We start from the raw sequence: 20432 nt of genomic DNA on the forward strand, positions 1-20432 counted from the left end.
ATGTACAATCATATCCTTTCCCTTCCTGTGAGTTCACTCACATGGAAAGAATAACATTGTGCCACATTTGAAATCAATTAGAATGTTTTTACCACTGACTTAATAACAAAGCATAAAGGGAGAAGATTACATCCATAAACCAAATAGGAGTTTGAATTGAGGAAAAGGGTAGAGGAAGTGTAAGACCTGTGCAAGCTGCTACATTTAGCTGTGAAAACCCCGGATCCCTGCCATGGCAACTGGACCCTTTTCAGGCCTAGAAGGGAAACATTGCACTTACAGAGAGAGGCGTCACTTAGTTTCAAATGGATAGAAAAATGAGGAGAGGAAAGGGAAAGGAAACAGAGTAAAGAAGACATTGGCACTTTACCAAGTGGTGCAGGTGTCGGCCTAACAGCAGGCTTCGCTGGCACATTGCCCACTGTAGGCAAGTAGGGTCCGGCATGAGCAGGACCTTGAGACTATGGGAAAACAAGCCAAGCCTATAATGGCAAACACACAGAGAGAATGATCATTTGTCCGCAAGTATTTGCCTTATCTATTCTTACAGCGCCCAAATATATTCATCCAGCATTTTTGCACACATCAAAGCAGGATGCAAAACAGGTTCTGTCCATAAATCTTGCCATGGATCAAATAAAGCTACAAGATGTAACCAGGCTATACACAATTGCTGGTAACATATAGTTCAAAGTGTGAGAAAATGTTCATTTCACAGTAAAAAAAAAAAATGTATCTACTTATTAAACTATTTAGTAAAGCCTATTTCTTGCTTGAAACCGTTGATCTATTGTAGATGAAAGAGATATTTTAAAAATACACCTTATAAATTTCAAGCTGTGTGTCTGTGTGCACTAAATTAAATGAACAGTCTACAGCTGATGAAGCATAGAAATAATTTTGCAAACTGATCATTATTTAAAAAAAGGATGGTAATCCAATAAAAATTACACTAAAATGAGATGTTTGAAGGCAACACTGTGTCACATTATACACACAGCTGTTGCTTTTAAAGCAATACACCCACAAGATCGCTCGAGTTAATTATTTTTCAGTTAAAATCGTGTCTATGTAGAAAGTTTTTACTTGTCAAGTTCTAACTTGTCAAAAACAGTAGGCTTTTATGTCCCATTGCTACACTAGGGGGCTGAATTAAAACTGACTGCGGCCATTTGGTACAGAATAAGTAACGATTCAGTAATTACCAGAAAAGGTTTTAAGTAACATTAATAGCCCGAGGCAACAGCTAACAGCCTAGCATTGAGTGCTCATGATGCATCAAGTTAGCCGGAGTTAGCTAGCAAAACCGGAAGTACGATACAGAAGAATTCTTTTCTTTTTCTTTTTTATATTTGTGAATGACACCAGGAAGTAACACAAAAGGCACAAGATGTCTTTCAAAGAGTGACTTTAGTGACCTGGTTAAATCTATTCTGAAGTCTGCAAATGTAGGTGTGGCGTAACTAAAATGAAATGACCACACTGTGACAAGAAATTATTAGAGAATGACATAATATTACAAAATATTCATATGGCCAAAGTGACACAGAACTACTGAAAATAACAAAGGGACCAAATTAGAAATAAGAAACAGCACCATGAAGTAGCGTTAAGGATTAGGGGGGGTGAAATAAACTGACGTGAATAACCACAAATCTTATTTGCATGACATGTCATCACTGGCTTGATTGTCGGGGAGCTTCCACACGGCCGCTCAGCCAGTGATCGTTGCGGGCTTGTGGCGCTTTTGTCTTGAACGGTTGTACCGGAACCTGAACAGGTTTCGTGTCAGGTCTTTAACACAGAACAAGCGCCCATACCGGGAGGAGAGGATGTGGGTGTGCTGACATCTGCAAGCCAGCGGTTTCACTGGAAGACGACCACAGTCAGGCTGACGGTACGACAGCCTCAGCGATCTCGGAGAAACTTTTTTCAGACATGTAACTTGTCGAGGAGGTAAGCTCACGCCAGCTAACCTCGTACTTTTGTCTTTCTTTCTTTTTTTCTTCTTCTTTTCGTTAAAAAACAACCCAGAAATAGTTTTTTACCCATCCGTTATGCCTGCCCGTTAACGTCGCTGAATTGTGCGCGAGACACTTTGCCCGGTGAGCGTCAGCACAGCTGAACAGCCTGAGAAAAGAAGCAGCACTTCCCTTTTGAACTGGTCAAAGATTTGTGGGCGGCTTGTCGATATCAGCTCGTGAAAGTTCAAAATTGCCTTTAAGCTTCCGCCTTGCTGCACTTCTTTTTTTTTTTAGTGTGTGTTTGCACATGTTGAGGCGACTTCTGTCGAAGGATCTGGCAACTCGTTCACTCTCTCCAATAACTGCGAGACGAACCGTGATCCTTGACAGATCTGGAAACCTGTTGCTGAACTGCGGGCGAAGACCGCAGCCGTACCGGTGCCAGTCGCTCTCCGCTCGCCTCTCGGGGCACCTTACTCCTCTCCAGCCTAAAATATATCAACGGAAAGCTGAGTGTAAAAAAGATTAGATTGGCGGCAAAGACGAGGAGAAGAAAGCAAAAGTAAACGCAGCGTTTCGGTACCCAAGTTGCTCGAGTGAGGCGAGACAGACGAAGCGGCAAGGCTCAGTTTTAATGGACAGATCAAGCCTGGTTGGTTTTATTTGTTGGTGTGTGTGTGTGATTTAAAAAAAAAAAAGAGAATGTAAAAATTCCATCACAGTGTTGCTTGTCGAAATTGACTTGACGTGTGTACACAGGGAAATGAGCTAAAAGCTGTTTGTGTTGCTGAAAAGGAGCCAGTCAGTCAGTGGGAGACATACTTTTGCTTCTCAACTGCAGTTTGTGCAACCTGTTTCACTGGATATTGCACCCTTTACAGCTATTTGCCCTTCTCCGTTGACTGGCTGGTAAATAAATGAGCCATGTACTGTATGTAGACATACTGCTCATTCCAGGCTCGCCAGGGTGAGCAATGGGTACTTTTAACTTGTGTCATGTTGTAAACCTCAGAGCTGATCCCAAACTCCAGCCTGTAATTTGTTTTCTTTTGCATGAATCACTGAGCCAACTCTCTCATCAGTGTCTGGCTTAGATTTGTACCAGTGTGTTACATTCTCTCCTGATCAGGAAAAAAAAAAAAGAAAAAAGAAAAAGTGGTTTAGGATTAAAAACCACCTCTAAGACATCCATCTCCTCCTGCTCGGTTCAACAAGCTCCCCCACTATGGCTTATCAAATTCAGCGAGAGTGGAAGGTGTGATGGACAGCCAATAAAAGAGGGTTTTGTCTGCAGGCGTCTCCATTTTGAAACCTCAGGAGTCCTCTGGCTGGAATCCCAAAACTAGGAATGAAAAGGCTGTGCTGCTGCCTTGAAGGACTCGCAGTGGAAATTGAGTTTTGTTTGCCTGCGTTCTGTAGTTGTAAAGACTCTCGTGAGTTAGCCTTAAAAACGTATCGCTTTGATTAATCTTCTCCTTATATGAAGGCAAAGCGTTCACAGATTTTCTCTTTTCGTTTGAGTAAAAGGTGCAAATAAGCATTATTGGTTTCCGGTGTGGGGTATGAGAAGCGCTGTTGGCGTGCGCATGTAGGTATTGTCACTAAGCCTGTCTGGCACAACTGTAAACAGCTCCCTGCTCTAATATTAATGCAACACAATTATGCGATTACACTCAGTTAAGTGTCAACATCTCTAAGTGGTTTGTTTTTACCCACTTTAAGGTTTGGGCACGTTAAGCTCATCTGTCGGACGCCGATGTCTCCCTTTCTCTCTTTGTGTATCTACCAACTTTGAGTAATCTCTCCTTTTTTTAATAAGCAAAAGGGGGTTTTCGCTCGTGCAAATATTTTTGGCAATTCTCCTTTTTTTAGGAAGAGAGTAAAAAGGGGACCCGTGCATTAGGCCTGATTCTTTACCAGATCCCAGTTTAAACAAAAGCCTTGCTCAGACATGTTTGTCACTCCGATTCCGAGAAATATGTGACCTAAAGAGAGCGCGCGGGCGTGCTTATTGCGTCGGATTTCAACAGTGGTCGTCTATACGTTGAGAGTAAAAGGTTCTCTAACGGTCGAGGCAAGAAGATTGTCAGTGAAGTGTGAATCGGGTGAATACGAACCTCACGTTTAATCTGAGAGTTGGAAAAAGACAGCGCAGCATCCCAGAAGCACCGTTTGGGGTAGAGCTGCACTTTGTAAAGCATTGCTGTTAGAACTGCATGATTCTAATGACTGGAACACGCTGTATCTCTCATCGGAGTGATCCAGTCTGTGCAGCCCTCAGCATGCAGTCACATTTAGAATTTCAGTGTCCATCACTACTGGTTCGGTCTGTTTGAGCTGCGTCCTCAGAGTGATTGTAAATTTAGGGGCAGACACAATCTCACGTGGGTGTTTAGTTGAGCAGCTTCTCTTAATTGTAAATGCCTTCCTACATGATTAAACCGCATCTCAACTGGAAAAGGCTGTTTGTAACTTAACAGTTGTGGTAACTGAGCGTCGACTCGAACTGTCCTCTCCTTGGTGTGTTTTTTGACATGTGATGAAAAAGCGTGTTTCATGTGATTTTTACTCTACGTTTTTTCTTGGTTTCTTTCCAGATGCCCGTGTCCTGTAGGACGCCCTAAAGCTCGGCCAGTCTCGGTGCCTCCATCATGAGGGGGCGCTGCTCTCGAAAGCTAGGTGTGCTGGCCAAGGCCGGCTTCCTGCTGTGGCTGCTGTGGCTGGGCTATATTCTGATACAACGCTCCTCTTTCCCCTTCTCCTCCTCTGTGCAGGAAGAAGACGGAGAGCGCAATATTCTGGCGAGGCAGCTGTCTGGAGAGCAGAGTGGGATAGACGGACAGCTGGCCAAGCCTCTGTATGTTAAACCAACGCCGGACAACAATGCGCCAGGGGAGTGGGGTCGGGGTACTCACCTCAACCTGAGCCCCGAGGAAAAGAAACAGGAGCAGGAAACTGTGGAGCGCTACGCTATCAATATCTACGTCAGTGACAAAGTCTCCCTCCACCGGCACATCCAGGACCACAGGATGAACGAGTGAGTTGGTTAACAATAACAGGCACGACCTAGTCATCGTTACTGAATTTCTAAAAAGCAAAAGCATGGCCTTGGCTGTTACCTGCAGCTGATGTTGTGCCAAAAGTGTGACTACGAAGCAGGGATTAAGGTAAACTCTTCTCCCCAATTAGTCTTCCGCTGACAGAAAGAGGGATGGAAGCTGTTGGGATGTATTCCAGGACTTTTTGAAGCTGGTGAAAGCAGCTCTCTGCCTGAATAGATTCATTCCATTCACAGCCCCTGTGATGGAACACAGTGTGTGATGTCTTTTATTAGTAGTTTCCACTTCCCCATCCGCCTTTGCCTTTTTCTTTTCTGGCTCCCATTCTAATGAAACCCAGATGTAGCTGCAGATAAACCATCATTTGGCTGAGTAAAGGTCACCTGTTTGATTTATATGCCCTGGGGAGTGCAAGTGAATGACAGATACGTATTAGCAGTGGATTTGTCATCGCACTTAAGTTAAATATCCCCATATTTTTGATAGGGATCACTAGGTCTGGGCGATTACAAATGACCACAAAGTTGTCAGTGATCAGCATTTTTAGTTATTGCATCGATAGACCAAAGAGCCTATCCCTCAACAGAAACAAATGCAACAACAACCAAAGTGTCAAACACACCCATCGATTACCACAACACATTTTTTGACCTGCCAGGGGCTAATAGGACTGAATCAATGAGGGGAGAATGAGTGGACCAAAGAGCAGGCACGAAGGCAGGGAAGAGGCTGAGACTGAAATCTGCTAAAACTGTTGAGGTAACCCATTATTTAGTCTTTTTTTTTTTTTTTTTTTTTACTATCCAAAAAAAAAGGGTCGCATCTATTCAGCCCCTCTTTCTCACGCCGAATTGGTCCCTCCGCCGTATGCGCTAATACACCGAATCAGTGTCAGGTTGTATGCTCGCACTGTTGGAGGCGCGCTCCAAATATGGATGTGGAGAAATATGGTGGCAATATCGCCAAGGGCAGCCAACTTATCTGCAGTCTCTGGAGTGAGTGCAGCTGCCTGGCAACTGATAAAAGACAAGAAAATGAAACCATCACGTTGCTTATGTTGCTTATCTGCCGATGTGTAAAGGCAAATATGAATACAAATGTAAATACATATGAATATAGGTAAAAAGCACGTCGTTACACGTGCACATTTTTTAGCACAATCAAGTTTTATTTTGCGATCGGGACTGAGAACAGTTGATAAAAAATGATACTGTGATGATGCGTGTTGTCATACTTCCCGGCCCGTCGGGTCACGTTGTGGAAAACAGTTTTTGCTACCGTGATGGATGCATAATCGGAGATAAACTAATGATATTCTTTGATCTCCTCGCTGGAATGAAGGAGCTGTGTGGGAGGTTGGCGGTCACGTCCTGTGCTATTATCGAGATAGTGTTGAAATAGGAGACGCTCTTTTCAGACCTCGCTTTGATAGCATTCTCTGGAAGTGGATGGTGGGGAAACAAACACCGCAACAGTGCAGGGCTGAGGGCTTTACGCCTGCTGACCTTTTGACAGGTGTGCTGTTATTGCCCTTATCTGTGGCTTTTCAGTATTTTTGGTGAGTGGCTATTAACCTGGCACATGCCTTACAACAGAAGAGACACCATCAGAGGAGAGTAAGCAGTGCCGGCGTTAAGGAGCTCACACGTGTGTGTGTGTGTGACACAGAAGCAGTTCTCCAGGCTGTATTTGCTCTATGAACAAATCTCATTCACATGCTTAGAGTATTTATTGATGATATCCTGGTGTTTTTTTTTACTACAACTAAAGACGTGTAGCGCAAAATTATTGTCAGCCGACGTGGGCTAATATCACACTAAGCTGATATTTGTGAATGAATGATGAATTGCCCTTCCTTTTAGCAGGCTGTACGAGGTAGGGTAGAGTTTCTGTTTGGCTTTAGGCTCAGCAACACGGTCTTTTGTCTTCCCCCAAGTTAATTCAGTGTGTGTATATATTGTCGTTAGTACCTGACGTGAACCGCCAGGTGTAAGATGCACAAGCTCCGGTAAGAATTGGTATAGAAAAGGCAGATGCTTCTTTGGCTGCCCCTGTGCGATGCCACCATGCATCTGCTTTCCACAATCAACTGCAACCTGCTCACTGCTTCATTTGTTGTAATTACATTTTGTTATAAACGTTAGGAATCGGATATCGCACTGAATGCTGTTGAGGATGAAATGCCGCTACTGTGAGCAGATTTATGCACTTCTAACAGTATTTAGCTCTTCAGTCTCTTTTAGTTTCTCCACATTTGCTGAATTCTGGACCTCCGAGTTGATAATGCAATAGCGGGCTGATTGAACTTTGATAAAGAGAAGGAGACGCCCTCACTTTATCCGAACATCTTGATGCATATATCGTAAGCTCCCATCTGTAGTCTGAACAGATACCATGAAACAAACATGGCGCAAACATTGTTGATCTTAAATGTAGATGCACATCAGACAAAGATTCACATCAGCTGGTGTCTGTCATTCCTTGGTTACATGAGCCTTTCAGCATGAAACCGCTGCACTGTTCACAATAGTGTGAGTTAATTACTGTTATTGGCTACTTGTGTGAGCATGGCCCGATTTAGTTTTTCACCGTGCATTATATTTCTCCGCTTTTTTCTGTTCATCCCATGATCCAGTTGCAAAACAAAAAGGGATCCTCCTTTCCCTGGTGTAGACACAGTCGTGTCTGATCATCTCCCACAGATTTACTGGATCTCTGGGGCTGTTTAACGTGACTTAAGAACTTTGCAGGCATCAGACAGTTCTTTTCGTAACCCTCCGTACCTGTCTGATGTTAAGGTTTGTCAGTTTGTAATTTAGAAACACTTAGAAACTTCTGTTGTTCTGACTGCAATTATCATATTAATAGTTATATATAATAACGTGGTGTTCTCTGCATTGAAATCCAGCAGCACTATGTTCACAGGTAGGAGCTACACAGCACAAACAGATACAATAGGCACAGGCCAAAAAAACAAAAACATATAGACTGAAAAGTGCAGTAGGAATGTGTGTAAATAGGATTTAAATGTACTTTGAACGGTCAACAAGACTTGAAAATGTCACCATTAAAAAGTCCATTTTGTTATTCATCATTATGCACAGGGAGTCCATTTTGGATTTGGTGGTCAGGTTGGTGAAGTTCCTCAGCCTTTCCAAGTTCCATTCGAATCAGAAATCCCAAATGGCTAATTCAGAAGGAAAGCACTGTGAATCAGCACCTCCATCTACTTTTGCTCACCATGCCAGTCTAACGCAGCTTCTGTTTGCACTGATGTTCGTGCCGTGTTGGACGCTCAGAATGTCGTTCACTCAGTTGTAACCAATCGATTGCTAACGTTGGCTAACGACAGCTAACAGGCTTTCCGACCGTACTTGCTCAACTTGTTACCAAGGCACGGTCATTTTGTCAATGAGTGTTTAAGATTGGTTTGGTTTAAGATGGGTGCCTTTTAAGTGTGATGACGATGGGTGATGGACGCTTCTAAAGAGGATGGCTGTAGCGTCACTAAAGTACGAACTCTTGCACTGAAGGACTCTCCCGGCGAAAAAACAAAGATGTTTTCCGCTCTTCTGCTCGCTGGCCTTGGTAAGACTGCAGCTGGCTCCACTCTGTTGATCTGATTGAAGTTGCAGCTTGGCAACAGTAGATAGCACCTTGGCTTTCCCAAACAGTGTCCAACAACAACCTCTTATCAAGCATTTCCTGTTAGTGAGTTGATTTTCCAGGCTCTTCTCATTTAGTCGTTGCCTGTGGCGGCACCCTTACATAATATTACACCCAAGAAAAACAGCTTCGTATTTCCATGTTTTTTTTTTTCTCCAAAACTCCAAAAACTCATTCTGTCAAGCTTTTCCTTTTTGTCGTTCAGTTTTATCCCTACGACCTCCGTCTTTTGTTGGTCTCCTCGTCTCTGTTTGCTCTCATTTCTGTGGTCTCTCGTGGAGCATTGCTGTGGTATGTTGCTCATTGGTGTGATAGCCCTCCTGCCCCCATCCATATTTCTGCTGCTTTTTATTGTTTTAATGACTGCCATCTGGACCGAGACCAGCCATCTCCTCCTTCCACACAAGTAGCTGAAGCCTCTTTGGCCTTTTGAAAAAGGAGCGCTCACTTCCACGAGGGAATTTCTGAGTGTTGCTGCTCTTTGGAAATGCACACTCAACATGTATACTAATGCTAATGTAAACTCTGTGCTCTCCCTCCACCCACTTAAACACACACACGCATACCGCAGATGCCGGAACAAGAAGTTTGACTACCGGCATTTGCCTACCACCTCGGTGGTCATAGCCTTCTACAACGAGGCCTGGTCCACCCTGCTGAGGACGATTCACAGTGTGCTGGAGACCACGCCTGCCATCCTGTTGAGGGAGATTATCCTCATCGATGACTTCAGCGACCGAGGTCAGAAACGCCGCCATAATCTATGGGTTTATTTGTGTTTTGTAAAAGTAAAGCTGATGCAGTGAGGTCCTTTAAAGCCAGTAAACAAACACCGATCGTCTTGGCCTTGACCAAAGCAAATGAGCCAGACCTCGGCTGTGTACTTTGGTTTTGTTATAGTGATAGTAAACAACGGTTGAGGGGAAAAAAGGCAGACATCTTCTGACGCAAGTCAAGACTCGGGTCTTTGATGAGCATGAGGTACAGAGGACGCTGTGGTGGTTATGAAAAGGCTGGTGTTTTGGTCTATTTGCTTTCTTTAATGCAGGCCTCTTCTCCAAAATAAGGGTCGCCGTTGGCGACAGCTCAGACCGTCCACATTCTCGACCTTGGGACAAAAAAAGTCTACTCACTGACATACTGGCAGAGAGCTCTCGACCACATCGCTCACAGCAGACTTGTGTTGATGACACTACTTTGCCTCTGAGGACATAGCAGTAGTGTTTGTAATGTTTGTCTATCTTAGTGGAATAAGTATTAGGAGTAGTCAGTGTGTATCAGAGACATTACACTATACAGATGACTTCAGAGAGCGTTGAGCTGCTATGACATCATTTCCTCTCTTCTAACCACGGTTCCCACTTGGAATGCTAGACGTGTCCCTCCCGAACCAGAAAGGTTACTGCAAACCGACAGCCACTGGAGGACTGACGGCATTTTTTTTTTTAATGCTATCAAGCCTGTTGAAAAGGGCTTAGCGTCCTTTGACTTCAGTTGTTTTTCACCTGTAAAAATCAATGATAACCAAGGGTCGGTCGTGTTTTTAAAATCACCGACCGGGGAGCGCTCGGCTCAGGTTTTGCCGACCACAAATCCCTACCAAAGTAAATCCGAGACACGCTGGTCCGCACAGGGTTGACAGCCCCACACCAGTGACAACTGATGCTGCTTAGCGTCGTCTTGATTTGAAAACAGACGCTCGTCTCAACTGTTCATTACAGTTTAATCAAGTAAGCGTTATAAAGCGGCTGTGTTTTGGCACCTGTCACCCCTCCAGTGGTCAAAAATGAATAATTCACTCAGCCTTAAGTGACATTAAAAATGAGTTCACATATGATCAATTACAAAAAAAGGGATTGATATACTATGAGGAAATCCTTACACGTGCAAATATTCAAAGAAAAGTATGGAGCGTAACATTACTTTGATGATGAAGATGCTTGTGTGTGTTTGCGGACAACAGGCTACCTGAAATCCCAGCTCGCCGAATACATAAGTAATCTCCAACGTGTGCGGCTCATTCGCACCAACAAAAGAGAGGGGCTGGTGCGGGCGCGGCTCATTGGCGCCACCTACGCCACAGGTGATGTGCTGACGTTCCTCGACTGCCACTGCGAATGTGTCCCCGGCTGGATCGAGCCTCTGCTGGAAAGGTGACTAAGTGAGACGATTAGGAGCTGTCTGAGCAAAATGTTTCACCGAGTATTAAAACTAACAAAAAGCAGCACCTTCGTGCCTACGTTTCTTTGTCCCCTTGACCGTGCCCTCTTCGTTCTGTTGGCTTCGTGCAGGATTGCTGAGAATGCTAGCACCATAGTGTGCCCGGTCATCGACACCATCGACTGGAACACCTTTGAGTTCTACATGCAAACGGATGAGCCGATGATCGGGGGGTTTGACTGGAGGCTCACCTTTCAGTGGCACTCCGTCCCAGAAGTGGAACGCAAGAGGCGCAAGTCTCGCATCGATCCCATCAGGTGAGAGTACGATCATTCTAAAGGGCTCATGGCATGAGGAATCCCTTTATCAGATTGGCATATGCCTACATGGAGATCTGCTTACCATTCATTTCTCATATTACCCAACACTGTGTGATGGACCATTAAACATTTGGGAGGGCCATTATACTCGCTGTTTTATTAACATTCCCATAATTAAATGAAGTAAATTTTTCCTGTGACCCCACAGGTCTCCGACTATGGCCGGTGGATTATTTGCTGTGAGCAAAGCCTACTTTGAATACCTCGGCACATATGACATGGGCATGGAGGTGTGGGGAGGAGAAAACCTGGAGCTCTCTTTCAGGGTGAGTTCAGTTTTCCATTAGAGAGGCTCACAGAGTAAAGCTTCTGCTTAACCACCACAGTGCTATTTAGCAAGATGAGACCCAGAGCACGGCTTTGGAAATATTGGGAAAGAGTTACTAATCTGACTTTTGTTAGCTGCTAAATCCTCCGTCTACTGGCATAACGTCCATGAACCCAACTAGTTTTCCGCAGTGAGAAAGAGTAGAATGAATGATTAGGAAATTAGGTTTTATTGGCACTTCATTACCAGTGGAAATATGTCTCCATAGTATAAGTAGGTCCCAATTCATCAGTCTAATAGCTAACAGTCAATGTGCAGTTCGTGTTAAAGAGACACATGTAAGTGTGAGATCAGAGGCAGCCATGCCATCTGAAACTGCCTATACCTTGTAATCTTGGTGTCATTTTACACTTGTTTGCGTCATTAGAATTGGCAAAGGTTTCAGGCTTTTTGTGGCATTGTGGAGTGGTGGTGTGAAGATGAACGGGCTGTTCCTCCTTGAGATGTGTTTTGTCTGTGGAAACAAAAATGCAGCTCACTGAAACTTTTTGCCATACGTGATTTATGTTCTGCGAATTGGTTTTCAGTTCTGTTTTGGAACGCTGAAAAACTGGAAATGCCTGACAAATTAAGATGGAAAAGGACTGTTTTAGAAAGGCTGTTTAGCTCAACATGACGATGACTTTGGTTTAAATAACTGGAATATCGCTCTCTGCAAAGTGCTGAGGAAAACTTTGATCGCGACCTTCCATTCGTCAGTCCTGTTGTGTTTTTTGTTTTTTTCTGTGATGAAAAAGGACTTCTTCTACAGCGGAAATTGCTCTTATTAATCAGAGCTGTGTTAAAATACAGAAACAGGGGGTAGAATTTTTACAAGATTTATAAGCCTAAAAGTAAGCAGAATCATTACTGCAATCTTTAGTCTGGTCTTCGCTGAGTGCAACACGGCTGATTCAAATTATAATCAGGCGACGGACTCCACCGGTTAAGGATCTTTCGCCTTAGTCTCAGTCTCAGTGCATTTGGCTGAGCTGAGCACGCAGTATACAGCTAGATTTACCCTGATGCTTCTGTCAGCAGGGAAGTAATCAATAACAGCCAGTTTGCCAGTGTCACTGGCAGCCATACATGCCCAAGTTATAACAGAAATGCCCCGTTTGATGGATGAGGTGATACCACAGCTCTGAGACTTTGGCCGTAAAATCTTCACTGGGTCACTGACAAATGAACACATCCTGCTTCCCGGAAAACATTCTTGACTCTATGTGGAGGCTGTTATCTTGGTCTTATGAGTTTCCCAGGCTTTTTCCCCATTTTCTAAAAAAAGCTTTCGATTTAGCCGAAAGGATCACCTTCTGTTATCTCCAGCCTAGTTTTCGTCTTCATGTCGTATCAACAGACAGTTCCACTTCAGCAGACGGCAGCTCTCAATTCTCAGTCAGACTAAGGCATAAACGAGCTCACTTGTGCATGGGCTAACACAGAAATTGCGCTCTGTTTCCTCAAAAGTATGTTGAATTGGATGTGAATACTCAACCACTCGGGCTCCTCTGCTGTTGTGACATATATGTTTATACATGGTTAATGATAAACAGACTGTATATGTGTCAGGGCTGATTATTTATCAGGGCATGCATTGTTTATCGCTGTAGCAGACTACACTTGAAGGCTAGCACCAAATCACTGCGCCTTGCAGTTTATTGCCTGCTTCCATTAGTTAAAAACATGAATCAATTTTTTATCCTGGTTTTGTCACCATCGTGTAAACACGCGGCATGAAAGGATGAGTTATTCTTGCTCTGGGGTATAATGTACAGATGGGAAATCGAGCCCAGAGTTGTTTACTATGCTATGCTGTAACATGTGTGGACCCCACAGGTGTGGCAGTGTGGAGGCAGTCTGGAGATCCATCCCTGCTCTCACGTGGGCCATGTTTTCCCTAAAAAGGCCCCTTATGCACGACCCAACTTCCTCCAGAATACAGTGCGAGCCGCAGAGGTTTGGATGGACTCTTATAAACAACACTTCTACAACAGAAACCCTCCAGCCAGAAAGGTAGGACCCAATCGCAAATGAAGAGACTGAGCTTTTGAAACAGTAACTTTGGCCGTTTTTGTTGCTAAGATGCTGAATATTTCTTGTGTCATATTTGGGCCGTTTGGCCATGCTTGTTGCTAGTTCAACAAGAGCTAAATTGAAGCCCCCAAGTGACGATCTGTTGCGGCACCAGGTAATATGACACAGAGAGCGGCTTGACCTTGACGTTAGATTTGGGTGTTTCATGTGATATAATTCACCTGTCTAGATGTCAACACATGATCTCCCGCTGTCTGCTTCTGTGTGTGTGTGTGTGTGTGCAGTATGTGTGCTTTGCCTCTCAGCTCTCAGCATTGGGTGCCATCAAAAATTCATGGATCTCAGTTACACTTATCTGGAAAAGTGCATTATTAATGTCAGGGATCTTTGATCAAACAATCAATTACCTGGTCAGGGGAAGATTGAACACAGCCCTGTCAGACATGATCTTCAGCTCCAAAGCTGTTACGCTGCTGTTTTCAAGTGCGGTGCACTTTTGATTTTTAGTAGTGCATTAGTGCTTCATACTCATAACGTTCATAAAGTACTTTTAATGATCCATATGGGCTAAAATGAAAACAGATGGACACTTACAGCATACTGGCCTCGGAGCCTTATTTTGAATGTTGTCTTTGAACCTACAGATTTTTTTTCCTGGTATGTTTTTGATGTAAAGTGATCTTGAGAACTGGTTAGAGCACTGCTTTGTTAGTGAAACAGGTTTGTGTATCTCTGACACAAGGACTTGCATTCCATCTGTCAGGCAGCGTAAAAGATTAAGGCGTGTGAGTACGCTTTACTATTTTATTAGCGTTAGATGGAGCTCCGTGCCATCGAGCACACCTGCTGGTTGTGCGGTCGGGAAGATGCCATTAAACCGTGTTTGTAGAGTTTAAAATTTATGCCGCCGTGTCCGGAAGGTCAACATTTGCTTTAATGATGCAACTCCTTTTAGTTAGGTGTGGCAAATGCATTAGAAAAAGTCGCGTGTAAAGAAAAATGCAGATGTTGCATTGAAAATGTCTTTGTTCATACGTCGTGGCACCCAGTCCTTTAGTGTCCTTTAGCATTACCCCATCGTGTGGCTACCCCAGCTGGCTACGGCAAGTTGGACACACAGTGGCAAAAAAAAAAGAAAAGAAAAAAAAAGATAATAAAGTTCAGCTGAAAGATTATCTAAAAACAGTTTTCTCCCTCAATGTTGAACATACTGTAGCTGCTTTGGACAAATGCTCATCAGCAGTTATATAGTTCACTTAACCAAGGGAATGAATTAGCTTGAATGTTCGCACGATACTTTCTAATGTTTTATAGATAGACGATATGATAAATGCGGTAAGCTGTTTTTTTTTTTGGAAAATTGCTACAAATGTCAGTTAAGGATGACTATAATTAACCTTTCCCAAGTTGCAGAGTCTCAAAACACACTTTGTGTGTGTGTATGTATTTAATTTGATCCGGTTAGATTTCAGAATGTCTCTCAGGCATTGCTGAATCACCAGTTGTAACATCTAGTAGGTGGGTACTAACTACTACAAACCAGGATGCCCTGACCTTGGTCCAGACCGTTGGTCAGCTGACAACAGACGGGAATCTGTCAACAGTTCGGTTTTGATATGGACCAGGCCCCGAGGTCTGCCGTATGGCTGACCTCGTCCTCTAGCCATCATAATTCTGTCCTTGTCAACAATGCCCAGATCATTACGGTTACCCACTATTACTGCTTCCGACACAATACCACATCAGACTTGTTTTCAGATAACCCCCCCCCAGGTGATATTGCAATGATACGATCCGCGTTGCTCAAGTCACTTCAAATCAATGCGTTTATTGTTGCTGTGCATTCATGTTCTTCACAGGAGACCTACGGGGATATCTCAGAGCGGCTGCTGCTGAGGAAGAAGCTGAAGTGCAACAGTTTTGACTGGTATCTGAAGAACATATACCCTGACCTACATGTACCTGAGGACAGGGAAGGCTGGCACGGGGCTGTAAGTGTCTGCTTATTGCACACTTTATCCGACTGTGTTACTCTGAGAAGCTAAGAGAGGCCATGCTTGTAAAAAGTTTTGAATATCAGTATCTCGGGGTCACGAAATAATTGCCTTATTACCTCTAGATAATGAGTCTCATCTTATCGTGGTGACGGGTTAATATAAAGTGTTAGTTAATGCCGTACATCCTGCCCGACTATCGTGACCTCGATCTTCTTATCTTGCTGATAGTGCAGTGTGTCTACGTTATTTTTCATATTGACATGATCAGAGATATGAATAGAGGTCACGGAGTAATAGTATGATGTCATGGTGAAAAGGTGTGTCCAATAAGCCCGTTTCAGCTGGGCTCCACATCGTTATGATCAATACACGCAAAATGCTTTGCCTAAAATCCTTGGATCAGTGTCTGATTAGTCGTATTAAAAGCGTATTTTAGAGGTAGATGTGGTGGCACTTTGATAATGAAAGCATCAAAACAGTCTCATTTGTTTTGCACTGTTTAAGGGATGTGTTGTGATGCTGAAAACAAGCAAGCAACACGCAGAAACCTGTTGGCGGCGTCAGCTGATCTCATGACTAAGTCAACCAGCCTGGCTGGTGCTGCTCTTTGTGGCCTTGAGGTCTGATCTGCCTGCGGAGAATAATAAAAGATACAAGATGAGTGACTCTTCACAGGAATCGATGTCCAGCGCCACGTCTTAATCGATAATTGTTGTTCTCTCGGCAGGTGCGTAGCTTAGGGATACAATCCGAGTGTCTTGATTACAACGCTCCAGAGCACAATCCCACAGGGGCCCACCTGTCTCTATTTGGCTGTCACGGGCAGGGAGGCAACCAGGTACGTTAAGCTTTTCAGTTAATTTATTCTGCCTTTCTCTATCTCTGTCATGCCCTTGGCCCAGTGGGAAATCGATGCTTTCTGCTACCCCCAAAAATAAGCCCTCCTCCGTTATCTGCAGAAGGTACTGCATTCACATATAACGCCTCAGAAATGAGCTTTAAAATCACAGGTATTTGAAATCAGATTTTCTGCCAACTCCAGGGATGGATGATTTAGCAAGCAGCAGATTATATGTCTGTATATTTAAGGTTGGGAGTCACAGGAAAGGCGCAGTTGTACTCGCGGGATCTTGAACCTGCCCGATGTGTCTGATTATCTCACTGACGCCTCGCATCAAGTGTCCTCGGTCACAAAAGCACCACGCGTTAGTGAAAATCAATGTTTGAATAGCTCCCCTGTGAAACAAAAACCTGCGGGCCCTTCACCACCTCCCTCCTGCCCCCACGCAAGAACCAGGCTCCGTTTGAAAGATACATGAGCTTTGCAGGCAGAGTGAGTGGCACAGCCAGGGTGAATAAGTCTGAAGCCAGAGACCTGAAAGATACATGAGACGAGAAGAGGAAGGATGGGGAAGTATGAAGATTGATCATCTGAGCGTTGCATCTGTTGTCCCACTAGGCCTGTTAGTTGAATTGACACCAAGAGGGAGAGTTGGGTTTGTCTTCATGTCTGCTTGATTGAGAGGGACAAGCCCTTGTCTTTACTGATTAGGTCCCTTGATACACACACACACACACACACACACTGTCACACCGTTGGCTTAACCAGGTCATGATCTCTCAGCAGAGGAAAAGAAAAACCTGTCACCTTTAAAGGAAAATAAATGTAGACCTGTACTATTTGGTATTGTTGAAAATAAGTAGCAAGATGTAGCAAAATAATTTGAAAGGGATGGAACTGTCAGGAACGATGCAGGAAGGGAGGACCCAGATGCAGACTTCAAAAATAACGAGATTTATTCACAAAAGGAACAAAGGCAGGAACAAAGGACGCGGCTGAGTCGGATAATCAAAAATATTTAACTATCAAAAAACAAAACAAGACTATGAATAACAAGACTATAAATTACTGTGGCTGTGAATTAACAAGACTATGGAACTATGACGATGAGACAAAACCAGACGTAGCGTTCGTGGAAGGTAAAGTGGGGATTTTGCATTGAGTGAGAGGAACCAGGGAACTACATACTGTGGGGAGGTGATTGGTGATGATGTGCAGCTGTGAAACTAAGTGACAGGGGGGAAAAAAACATGACAAGAAGTCACGAGAAACCTGAAAATATAACAAATACCCCGAAAACAAGAATGTCAAAAGATAAACCGTGACAGGAACACTGGCTTCATCTCTCCTGCTGGGGCTGCTTTTTAAAAGAAATGTTCAATTAACGGTGACAAAATGCATTTGAAATGTATATGCGTTTTTAATTATGGCCACTTAACTGGGTCTGTCTTCTACTCCAGTACTTTGAATACACTTCTCAGAAGGAGATCCGTTTCAACTCGGTGACAGAGCTGTGTGCTGAAGTGCTCGAAGGCCAGAGCTCCATCGGGATGAGGCACTGCCCTCGTGACGGGGAGCTCAAGCCTCCCAGTATCGTCTGGGAGTTCAGAAAGGTGAGAGGTTCCTTTTTTTTTTTTTTTAACCCACGTTATTTCAAATGGGGGAGGCATTTTCCTATATAGCCAACTTGAAATTCCCTCTGTAATCCTTTCAGGACGGGACCATCTACCATCCTCAGTCAGACATGTGTGTGACTGCCTACCGCACAGCAGAGGGTCGTGGAGACGCCCAGACGAGGAGGTGCAACTCGGACGACAGAAACCAGCTGTGGAAATTCGAGTGGTAGAAGGAAGGGAGTAAAACGGTAGCAGGAAAATTAAAGTGACCTTTTGAGTGGTGCAATTACTACAGTGGATGTCTTCTCCACGGTACCCAATTTTCTCCCTACCCAGATCTGCACTCTATTTGAATGGGAAAGGCAACAAAACGCGTCTTGAAAATGTCTCTTGAAGCTAGCGATTCGCCCCGTCGAGTGCTTTTATGCCCATATGAATAAGTGCAGATTGCAGCGGAGTAGGTGAGCATCGCACGGCGAGGTTTGTCTGGTCCTTTTTAGGCGACAAGTGCCTCTTCAACCAAAATGGAGCATATTGCAAACCTGACGAGAAAGCGGTGAAACTGATCTGATTGTCCCGCACGTGAAGAAGTGCCTTCAAAGAGACTAAGGAGCCGCGAGCTGCGAAATCACGTTGCACTGCCGAGTGCTATTTCCATGTGCAATTGATGTTGTTGTTGTTGAATGCTGTTGCTTGTTTGTATAGGTGTCAAAAAATGTATGAAAATCTGGCTGCTAAAGGGAAGCGTGCTTGGAATGTCAGGGCCGCAGTATTTTGCCCCGAACCAGTTACTTCCTAACATGCTGCATCATGTGAGGGGAAAAGATAGCGAGAGCGCTGCGGTCGTACTGCACCGCTTCTCACTTCTCGTTCTTGCCTGTGGTGCCAGCGAGAGAATACTGCCTGAACAAGACTTGAAGAATTCATTAGGCATTTGAACTTAGTGCATTTTGCCTTGGAGAGCTTAGTAAGTCGACAGGGATGTTGTAATCTATTCTTCCCTGCTGTACAATTACGAATAGCCTCTAAACTTGTCTGCCGCTCTGCCTTTGAAAACCTGTCATCCTGAAAAAAACACATTAAGTGCCAAAACGAAATGTGCCACTGGGTGTCAGATTTGTTTAGAGGATTTGCAAAGCTAAAAGCAAAACAACGCTGGCACGATTAACTCCATTTCATCGTGTCACAAAAAGCCTTAAAGGCAGCACCTATGTGCCTTGTTTTTGAGACCCCTGTGTGTAAACTGTACTTGAAACCGAGTCAAAAACACTCCTGTTTGGTTTTGTTTTTCCACTGAAAGCCCCACTTGTAGTCTAACAGGATTCGAAGACCGGGAGACGCAGTGTAACTGCTGTCGAAAACCTTCAGTCAGTTTCAGCTTTATTTGCCCGATCCAAAATATCTCTGAGCAATGTATAGTCTCAGCACTTGTTTGCATCCATGAACACAAGATATTCACAGCTGTCAATTGAAACCATTTGTAAACATGAAAGAGGACTCCTGTTTTGTGTTATATATGTAAATAATGTTTTTGGTTTAAGGGACCAGATGAGGACAGTTCTAATGTAAAACACATTTAAAAACTACTGATGATGCAAAAGGGAAGTTGATCACTTATTATGATGGTGGGATGTCATGGGATGGATGTTTAAAAAAAAACAATAATTGAAAAATAAAAACTAACCACAAATGCAGAATTTCACATCGTTTTTCTCACATTTGTCCAAGAGTAAAAAAAAACAAAAAACCGCCACTGTCTTGATCCCGACTGCACATTGTCCAGTTATGGATGACATTTTGTCACAGTTGTTTACTGCCACCTAGTGGCAGCAAAGCAAATGACACTCACTGCTGACAAGTCGAAAAGGGGAAGTTATTCCTGGTGACTGTAGAGAGCTACAGTAATGCCACCAAGAATGAAGAGATTCTAGTTATGTTATGGCGAATTTGTAAGCTGTAAGGTGCCTTAAAAAAAAAAAAAACACCTGGAAGAACAAATCACAACAAACTTGATTAACTGGTGACTGGAAATAGGGTAAGAAAAGCATCATTGCGTAAAGTCTTTTAAAGGTAAAGTCGGGACAGGGATCACCTCCCTGAAATACAGTTTGGAACATATCATCATCTGTGGTGCGCAATATGAAAACCTTCAGTCTTCAGAGGAGGTTTTGTGTGGAGCGTACAAAATCTAATTTACAAAAGAGGAAGGAAAAAAAGAGGTCTGTTAATTTATTTACTCAGGTGGTCCTGGTTTCAATTTAGCTGCAGACGCTGCACAGATCTATACTTGCATTTATCATCGTGATGCAGAGAAGGGGACACTGCAAGGCAAGTTAATCTTCCCCATCTTCTTTACTTGTTTTGTCTTCCTGCTGCACTCTGCTTTTGCTTTCTCTGCTCCCTTT

The 20432-nt window shown here is 43.7% G+C and overlaps 1 protein-coding gene across 3 annotated transcripts in view; it reads left to right on the plus strand.

The window, feature by feature from the left end:
• The first annotated feature begins 1771 nt into the window (after positions 1-1771).
• Positions 1772-20432, plus strand: part of poc1bl (POC1 centriolar protein homolog B (Chlamydomonas), like) — a 253257-nt gene continuing 234596 nt past the window's right edge. Inside the window, exons 1-11 of one of the 3 annotated variants that reach the window (XM_072369924.1) lie at positions 1772-1956; positions 4562-5001; positions 9261-9430; positions 10653-10842; positions 10981-11166; positions 11378-11495; positions 13376-13552; positions 15433-15564; positions 16298-16408; positions 17872-18024; positions 18126-18267. In XM_072369924.1, the coding sequence (XP_072226025.1) occupies positions 4616-5001; positions 9261-9430; positions 10653-10842; positions 10981-11166; positions 11378-11495; positions 13376-13552; positions 15433-15564; positions 16298-16408; positions 17872-18024; positions 18126-18257 (1755 nt within the window). In that variant the 5' untranslated portion in view covers positions 1772-1956; positions 4562-4615 and the 3' untranslated portion in view covers positions 18258-18267. Of the gene's footprint in view, positions 1957-2704; positions 2932-4561; positions 5002-9260; positions 9431-10652; positions 10843-10980; positions 11167-11377; positions 11496-13375; positions 13553-15432; positions 15565-16297; positions 16409-17871; positions 18025-18125; positions 19725-20432 lie in introns of those variants that run through there. The other 2 variants (XM_072369922.1, XM_072369923.1) reach the window with 2 other exon arrangements.

Source organism: Leuresthes tenuis, unplaced genomic scaffold (assembly GCF_036924035.1).
Source record: "Leuresthes tenuis unplaced genomic scaffold, fLeuTen1.0.hap1 SCAF_18, whole genome shotgun sequence".
NCBI lineage: Eukaryota > Metazoa > Chordata > Actinopteri > Atheriniformes > Atherinopsidae > Leuresthes > Leuresthes tenuis.